The sequence below is a fragment of the Pseudorasbora parva genome, chromosome 15 (assembly GCF_024679245.1).
Source record: "Pseudorasbora parva isolate DD20220531a chromosome 15, ASM2467924v1, whole genome shotgun sequence".
In the NCBI taxonomy this organism is placed as follows: domain Eukaryota; kingdom Metazoa; phylum Chordata; class Actinopteri; order Cypriniformes; family Gobionidae; genus Pseudorasbora; species Pseudorasbora parva.
The window spans coordinates 5,039,962-5,049,721 of record NC_090186.1 but is presented as its reverse complement, the minus strand read 5'-3'; the positions used below and the strand labels follow the sequence as shown (position 1 = coordinate 5,049,721).

At 37.4% G+C, this 9,760-nt stretch overlaps 1 protein-coding gene across 5 annotated transcripts in view; it reads left to right on the top strand.

The window, feature by feature from the left end:
• Positions 1-9,760, top strand: part of syne1a (spectrin repeat containing, nuclear envelope 1a) — a 202,090-nt gene that overhangs the window by 74,923 nt on the left and 117,407 nt on the right. For all 5 annotated transcript variants that reach the window (XM_067416809.1, XM_067416807.1, XM_067416806.1 and 2 more), the window contains 5 exons: positions 366-502; positions 2,430-2,607; positions 6,026-6,208; positions 7,186-7,329; positions 8,340-8,495. In XM_067416809.1, coding sequence (XP_067272910.1) covers positions 366-502; positions 2,430-2,607; positions 6,026-6,208; positions 7,186-7,329; positions 8,340-8,495 — 798 coding nt within the window. The remainder of the gene's footprint in view (positions 1-365; positions 503-2,429; positions 2,608-6,025; positions 6,209-7,185; positions 7,330-8,339; positions 8,496-9,760) is intronic.

Sequence of the window (9,760 nt, the reverse complement as noted above, 5' to 3'; positions counted from 1 at the left end):
GAGGAGAGAGATTGCGGGAGGAAGTGTTCTATAGGGGGAAGTCAGGGAAGCATTTCCCTCTTGTTTTTGAAGAGAGGGTCAGGGGGAGGGTGGGAGCACGGAGAGAGAGGCACCACTTTGCCTCTGTATAATCTCAGGCATGTTGGGAGAAGTGGGAAGGCTTCCTGGACTCGCCGAAGAACAGAAATGCTTTTGTAAGAAGCCTTGTCCTGGAGTTGAATAGAGCTGTGTTAATGCCCAAATGTGTGTGCGCGCAACTGTGCATGAAGAAGCATCAAGCCGATAAATAAGATTTTAGGTGCAGGGGTGGCCTGTGCATTGACACTCACCCCTGCTGTGTGTGTGTGTTTGTGTGTGTCCGTCAGGGTGTTCTGGAGGGGCTTCAGACAGCTGAAGTCATGGAGGAGAAGCTGAAGGCGCAGCTCAATGAGCTGTGTGGGTTCTCCAGCGATCTGGGTCCACAGACGGACAGAGTCAGCGCTCTCATCAAGCTCCACAACAGGTGAGTGCTGTGGCACATATGCACGGGGTTAAATGGGCCCCGCCTGGTTTTAATTAGCAGTCTGTTCCCTGAAAGTTTGTTTAGCCGTTATAGACAAGTAGAAGATAGATGTTTCTTACAGAGCTTCCCGTAAATATATAAGAATATTAGTGCTGTCAAATCGATTAATCGCAATAAAAAAGTTTGTGTTCACATATGTGACCCTGGAGCACAACACCAGTCATAAGTCAAACGGGGATATTAAGGGGTATATTTTTTATTTGTAGGGGTCAAAATAATACATTTTTCTGTTATGCCTGTTATTACATTTTAGTAATAATAAAAGTAAAATAAATGAAATAATAGTTTGTTTTGCATAATATTTGTGTGTGTACTGTGTATACAAAAAAAAAAATATATATATATATAAAATATATAATGTTTGTGTGTATATATATATATATATATATATATACAAACAGACATGCATTTATGTATTTGCTATATTTTATATATAATATAAATTATATTAATATACAATATATACATGCAAAACTTTTTTCAACAGTAAACCAAACTTTTATTTTGATAAATCACGATTAACTGTTTGACAGAACTAACATAAATATTTTATATATATATTCTTAAATATATACATTGTGTGTGTATTTATTTATAAATTACAAATATACATTTAAAAACATATAATTTATAAATTATAAATAATTATATTTTATTTTGGATGTGATTAATTGGGTGACTAATGTAATATACATTTTATATATATTTTATAAGAAATATTTGCATGTGTGTGTGTGTATATATATATATATATATATATATATATATATACACACATATATATATATATACACACACACACACACATATATATATATATATATATATATATATATGCAAATATTTCTTAAATATAAACACAAACTTTTATTTTGTATGCGATTAATCACAATTAAACAATTTGACAGCCGTAAAGAAAATAATTTAGAATGATGTATACATAATATAATAATTTATACAAATGAATAAAGTTTAATTATTTATTTGTTTGCTTATTTATATTTGTTTAATTTAATAAATTATTTTAAAAAATTGCAGCAATTACAAAAATGTATACAGTAAATTAATCAGAGTAAATTAATACAAAAAAAGAAATCAATTCTGCTCACAATTTTGTAAAAATGTAAAGACTCTATTGACCGTAAAACATTTTAAACATGTTTTACTGGTAAACACAGTTTTTACAGCATTTCACATCATTTTTATTTAATTTTTATTTTTTTTATACAAATTTTACAAATAAAATAACATTGTAAATAAATACAAAAATAGTGTTATAAATAGAATAAATAACTTAATAAAATAATAATAATTTTTTTGAAAATGTAATGGTGATCGCCTTTATAAATTATACATAAATAAATAAATATTTAATTGTTTGTTTGTAGCTATGTACCGCCACACATGTTGTATTTAATTGATAGAATACATTTACACACATGAACTCAGGGCACTGAGCTGAAAGAAGGGCTGTGATATATTACACCTCATAGCGCTGCATCTGAAGTGAGCGTTTCAGCCGAGAGCACCTGTCATGACAGCAGGCTTTGCCTCGTTAGCATGCTTTTCAGGTATAGCAGCAAAAAAACATGCTTATCTCCACTCTCCACTTTAACCTCGTCCGCATTCGTGTGTGTGTATAAGTGTGTATCTGTGTGCAGATATGCCAGTGTATTCTTGTATGTGCTGGTTCTGCTGCGTTTTCACTTTCTGATCCCCAAATTCTTCCTCTGAGAGAGCCTGTCATTGAAACAGATGTCTGCTCACCTTGCGCTATCAACCCCCCTACGCTCACCCATTTTAACCCCCACCCCCCCTTTTTTACCCTTTCCTTTTCTAATTCCTCTGTGTGCATCCTTCTCTCCAGCCTGAGCCTGAGAGCCTCCCGGGAGTGTCAGAATAAAGAGAAACTACTGGAACAGCGCTTCCGTTCTTCTCTGCATGATTTCCGGCAGTGGATGGTCAATGCCAACATCTCCACCGCAAAATGCTTTGACGCGCCTCATAGCATCCAGGACGCCACCGTCGCCCTCCAGCGGATCCAGGTGAGTGGACAGAACTCTGTGTTCAGGAGGGCTCATCCTAACTAGGCAAAATTCGGGATTCTTGGAACATAGCCATAGCCAGGCCACAGCAGGTTGTCTCTAGCCCTGTCATGTAAGAGTAGCCAGAATTTGATAAAGTGATAGCCCATTCTCATGTCCCATGGGCCAGTTTATGAGGCCAGCATTCAGCCAAGGATGTGCCAGACTGGGCTATTTATGACTTCAATTAGCACAGTAGAAAACCTGTGAGAGCACAGGGAAAGTGCACAGTAATGATGTATAGCTGTGCTGAAAGAGACAGAGACATGTGCAGAGATCTCTGCAGATTGTTGCAGAATGCGAACATTACTTGTACAATCTCTCTAATTTCCTGCTGTTTGTGTGTTCATTTATTACATATTTTGGCATTCTATTGGGGATGCACCGATATGAAGATTTAGGCCAATACCGGTACCGATTATTATTTATATTTGAAAGCCAATAACCCGTATATTGGCTGATAAATCTAAATCCAAATTTTTAAATCATTTTTGAGAGCCTGATTACAAAAAAAAAAGTCTGATCATTAAAAGCCATGACCCAAGCACACAATTATAATGTTCTTATCATTTTATGTAGTATATTTTCCAATCAAAAAGTAATTCCAATCATATATTGGTTTTAATACATCGACCATATTTTCTTATCAGGCCGATAATGATAACATTAAGGGCCTTATTTTAATGGTCTCTAAAGCGCAAGTGCACTCAGGGTATGTCTGAATCCACTTTTGCTAGTTTAACGACGGGGAAAATGGTTGCCGTCCTGGTCCAAAAGGGTTGACCCTAGTCTCTTAATTAGTCATGCGTGTGTTTTGGGCTTAATGTGTCTCATCTCCCATTCCCTTTAAAAGCCAGTTGTGCTCGCACCATGGTGGATTCACTATTTACATGGCGGAATTTGCGAGTGGAAAATAAAGAACACTTCTTAAGAGTAATCCTTTTATTTTTAATATTTGACATGTGTTTGTGCTGCTAGGTGTCCCTGTGTGTGTAATAATTAGGGGTGACCCCGAATAGTCGAAGATTCGATGCATCGATATGCGGAGCCTGATTCGACCACCGATCTCATGGTCGAATCTTCGCGGGTGTTATGAAACGAGGATCATACCATTTTGGCAATATGGGGGTGCTCAATATTTTAAATACATGTCGCGGCGCTGAGCTGGGCATCTGGTGTGCGACCCTTTTAAGCTTCGCACCGTGCCTTTAAAATTCAAACACGTTCAATGAGTATACACACACTGGCGGCAGCATTCAGCGCCTGTCCGCGGCCACTCAGGAAGAAAATCCTGCCGCACCACAGAGAGCTTTTTCAAGGTTTTATATTAAATTTATATTATTTTTCCCTCAAATCGTCAATGTAAATACTGATTTAACCCTGTGCTACAAGATACGATCGTCGTGCAGCTCTTCTCAATTCAAAATTGAGCTCGCGTGTATATACTGTGCGTGTCAGGTGGCGGTGTAAGATCCTGAGGCGCGGGGCTGAGCTTCGCGTCCTTCACAATCTGCGTAAGAACGTACATGTAGACGCACACAAAGTGTTCTTTCCCTCTCTAGGCAGGTTTTTTTTTTTAGGTTTATTTATCAAAATGTTCTTTTATATATTTGTGTGATGTTCTGTATTTTGATCGCGGCTTTACCATGTTGTGAGAAAACGGTTTATTAATGTTTATCTACCACATTACCTTTTAGGCCATTTAAACCTAAATAAGATAGCCATTGTCAGTTCTTCTGTCAGTTGGCAAGCAGTTGTGGTCTAAGTTGTTGCTGTGTGCAGTGTTTAAAGGAAAATAAAAATAGTTTTACCCTTCTGCTGACAAGTGTTGTGCCCCTCCCAACCCATTAACACAAACATAGATGATTCGACTATCAGTCGACCATAGAGAGATTAGACAATTCTGATTCAAATGTCTAAATCCTTAGTCGAGGACAGCCCTAGTAATAATCAGAGTGTATGTGTGTTGTGCACTAGCCTATAGACTCATATTGCTGATGCACCCTTTAAATAGCACAGAAAATACTGCACTATTGACTTTAGAGCACGCTTTTGTTGGTCAATGTCGCAGTCGTTTTCAGTTCCTCAAAATATCAACATGCCAACAATGCTCCTGAACACACCTGTTTTTCAGACCAGCATGCCCATGAGTGAACAGATGATGCGAGTGCATTTGCTATTTAAACAACGCGGAGCTGGACGTGAAAATGCTAACTGCATCGGGCTGAAACTAGCAAAAAACACTTGCGTCACACCTGCTGGGTGTGTAAAGGGGCCCTAAAAATATAGATGCCAATATGGTGGCAGATATATTGTGCATCCCTACTTTCTATTTGTGTCTTTCAAATGAGTAATTGCCAGTGGTTCTCAACTGCTGTGTTGGCCCTAAAATTGGTCACAGGTCTGTTCTGATTTCCTATTTTTTGCCTGAGTAATAAAATAATGCAAATAATAAAATGCAATTAACCATATAAACATGCATATAGAAGTTACGTTACCAAATAAATAGGTTGTCAGCTTTTAAAGGGATTATTCACTCAAAAATAAAAATTGTCATTATTGACACCCTCCAGTTGTTCCAAACTAAAAGAGTAACCAAACTGCACTTGTCGTATCTTTTGTTATGGACATCAAAGACTTCTCAAACTCATCTTTCACAGCTACTTATATTAGGTAGATACAAACATGGACAGGTTACATGACTAGATAACTTTAAATACATGTTCACTTGCAGTGACGGTAAACATGATTTGTGTTGACCACTGGTGCAGGACATTTTTAGCTGGTGAGAGCGTGAAACCATTCAAATTCAATTTTGCACAGTATTTCTGGCAACGTATTGAGTCAACGCTTCATGTCCGATGTAAAAAAATCAGGGTCTTGAAGCGAAACCAGTACAAGCTCTGTTTTACATTTGTCCCCATACATAAATTCATTCCACCGAATACTGCAGAGAAAAAGGCAAAGATCAGCACAGATTCTGTGTGGGACTAGATGTAGCATAGCTTATGTACAATAAAAAAAGAAGAGATATGCAGAAAGAGGTGGAACAGAGAATAGAAAGATGGAAACAACGCTGCTCATTTTTTATTTACCATCAAATACATTTCAAATGTGGAACAATGTTTCCGCATGGCTTACTGCCCTGAACCACCAACACAGCGGCAGACATGCTTTGGGTCATACATAATTGCATTCTGTAGCGTTTGAGTGGAGAAAGACGGCGAAAAGAGGGGACGTGCACGCCTCGCAGATGGTAGGAGATCCCTGCTGCGTGTCTGTCAGTGTCTGGACGTGACTCATTGCACTTGCTGGCCTCTGCTCTATGATCGTCTGCTTGTGTCTGTGCGGCTGACGTCTTGCTCATTCTGCACCGCAGGAGTTCATGAGTGACGAGGACCAGGGCCAGGCCAGACTAAGCGCTGTCCTGACGTATGGAGAGCAGGTCTGTAGCGTGATGGCCGCCGACAGAGTGGAGGCGATCCGGACCAAAGCAAACACAGCCAAAGATGACTGGAAGAGCCTGGTGGACAGCTTACAGAGAAGAGAGACGGCCTTGCAGGTGGAGATGAGGGCGTCTTTTATTTTATTTATTTATTAAATTATTTTCATATTCTATTCATTTTATTTAAAAAATACTACATCGCTAGTGTTTAACCCTGTATCCATCCATGTGTGACAAGCTGTTTTAATAAAAACATCTTTGCACATTACAATTAATTTAATTTAATAATAAATAGTTTTATTTTTATTATTTCCTGTTCACTGGACATCATAAAATACTACAAGGCTAGTGTTTAACACCATATACTAACAGGTGTGAGTATGGATTTTTTATTATTTTATTATTTATTTTTATTTATTTATTTGTTTATTTATTATTATTATTTTTTATTTTATTTTTATTTCTTCTTCACTACTACAGTTTAACCCCATATACTAAGAGGTGTGAGTACGGATTTTTTATTATTTTTTATTTATTTATTATTTATTATTTATTTTTTATTTTTTTATTTCTTGTTCACTACTACAGTTTAACCCCATATACTAACAGGTGTGAGTACATATTTATTATTTAATTTTATATAAAAAAATATATATATTTATTTAATTCATTTTAATATTTTTATTTATTTATTGTTCACTACTACAGCTTAACACCATATAATAGCAGGTGTGAATATTTTATTTGTATTATTTTATTTTATTAATTTATTTTATTAATTTATAAAATTCCTATTAATTTTTTAAGTTACATTTTTTTACTTATTTCTTGACCGCTACTACAGTTTAACATCATATACTAACAGGTGTGAGTACGGATTTTTTTATTTTATTTTTATTTTATTATTTAATTAAAAAAAAATTTTTTTATTTATTTATTATTTTTCACATACAGATTTTTTATTATTTATTATTTAATTTAATTAATTTATTATTTATTTATTTTTTATTTTTTTTATTTCTTGTTCACTACTACAATTTAACACCATATACTAACAGGTGTGAGTAACGTGTAATGTGAATGTGTGTTCTCAGGTCTTGCAGTCTCAGATGCAGGATTTTGAGGCAAGCGTGGAGCCTCTGCAAGACTGGCTGAACAGGACCGAGATCAGTGTACAGGAGAGCAGCGCTCGGCTCCATGACCTGCCTGCCAAGAGGCTAGAGCTCTCCAAACTTCAGGTACTCCCAGAGAGTCTCATTGAATTCATACTTATTCACAAGAGCTTTGCTCTACCAGAATTACATCAATCACTGCTACTGAGATTCCAGTCCCTGTACATTACAGGAGAGTAAAGCGAGCTAACTGTACCTTGAAAATCAGTTTAATGTAATTCGTTAACAGGAGAACATTTAATTCATGATCAATAGATTATGCATTTAACATTTAGAGATGTCTTTTTAACATAATCGAGCTACTTGTAATTAAATGATCATATGAAGTCAACCATGTCAGTGTATTTTGCAGTACTTAAGCTCAATTAAATGAATTAAACAGACGTAGGAGATAATGAAAGATAAACCCTGTCTGTCATGGTTCTGCTGAGTCGAGCTTTTTGCCACTTTTGAGGATTAGACTGACATGCAATTAATTTTTCCGCTGTACAAATGCACTCAAAGAACAAAACCCCAAAATGCAATCTCATAATAATATGGACGTAGAATAGAGGTTGGAAAGATAAACATTTCTATTTTTGCCTTATCACGAAATCTTTCATCTCTATTTTTGTAGTGCTTTGTCGCCTGCTGGGTGCTTTTGTCTGCTCTGTTGGCAATTACATTTCCAACAGTGTATCTGTACAGTGTGTAGAGGTCCTCTGAGTGATTATCCATCCCCTTCCCCTGCTTTCACCCACTTTCCCTCTTAATCCCTTTATCCCCAGAGTGCACCCCACATGATAGACTCTATTATCATGAACTGTGTCTGCCTAACTGACAATTTCACAGTCTGCTCTTTTTCCATCTAAAGAAAAGAAGCAAGAAATTTGCTTGCGGTGGTCTTTTGTGCCCTGATGTATTAAGTGTGTTTAGTAAAAGTTGTTTTGGTGTTTGGAGAATATGACCTGTCCTTCTCGTTGAGTGTGTCCAAAAGCTTGGGTTTGTTTTTAGTTTGGTCTTTCATGGCATGAGCGTTCATCTTTACTCTCCTGTAACCCCTGCCTGCCTTTTGACCCCTGATTGCACACCGTCAGACGTTGCTGGAGGAGATGAGCTCCAGAGAATCTGAGCTGGCAGGGCTGAGAGCGCGAGCACATGGGCTCTGGGACGGCCAGGGTGCAGGGAAGAGCTTTGTGCATCGCGTCTGCCAGCTCGCTGCATGCTACTTGGCCCTGAGCAACCTGATCAAGGTAACCTCCTCTACCTGTCTGTTTACCTCATCAGTCTCGTGTTTGCCTGTCCATTATTACCACTGATTGTGACTTATAATGTGCTTAATATTAATGAACTCTTTGGTTCTTTTAGTAGATTTACTATATGCTGGGGGTTGAAAGACTTCCGTTTTTTTTAAGTCGACATTTATGTGATGAAAGTCCAGTCGACTAGTCGCTGATGACTTAATTAATGAACAAATAAACCTGAACCTTGAGTTGAGACGCGAACTCTGGTCTTCTTGTGCACAGGACAGCTGTGGCATATGACACAGCGTTGCCCATAAGGTTATTGGTACTACATGACAGCTTTTGTATCAGTTCTTTTGTCTTATGGTCGTTATATTTCTCACAGATTTCTGCTCATTCTGAATAAGATACAGATAAGTAGCACAATAAAGATTACATGTATATGAATGCATTAGTGAGTGATTGCGTGTAAATTAACTCCACCTGACAGCGTCTCTCTACTAATAGTAAAGCTGTGAGTTTTAGTAATCAAGAAATATATGCTAGAACTCCTCAGTTTCTAAGATATTTTATTGATAAATCTAAGAACAGTGTTGACAATACATTTCTGCACTACTAAATGGTTTATGTGAGGCGCGCGCGATCTCTGCGTGAAGTGCGATCGGCTTAACGTTATGTGTGTGCGTTGCAATGCAGCACGCATTAGTTTAGCCCAATGATTAACTTGTGTGTACAATGCCTTGTGGAGAGGAGTATGCATTTATTTGTCATTTTTAACCATTAAAAACAGAGCCTGCCAGTCAGGAAATTGTTTATCCTGTTGTGCCCTCTATAGGCCAGCGACTAGTCAACGTCTAGCTTAAAGCGTCATGACAGAGCATTAAGATCGACTAGTCGGTGCAAGTCAAGTCACACTTTATACAATACAAGTGGTTTTAAAGTAGCTAAAGAGGAAAGTAATATTCATTGATAAAACAGCTCCGCTATACTGTAAAGCAGCTCTAAAAAGACAATAGTGTCGATAATAGCTTAAAGCCACAATATGTAATTTTTCGCCGCTAGTGGTCGCTTATTCAAAACAAAGGCGTAGCTTGATGATGCCTTGATTTGGTGGAGCTTTTCTGTTAGACGAGCGCTTCCTCTTCTTCTGCTTCTCTGTGTGTGTGTGTGTGGGGGGGGGGGGGGGAACGCAGCACTGCTTTATCATATCACACACATCTGAGTGTGTTGAGAGTGATGTTATAATGCTACTCTGTGCGTTCACTCGGCGCTAC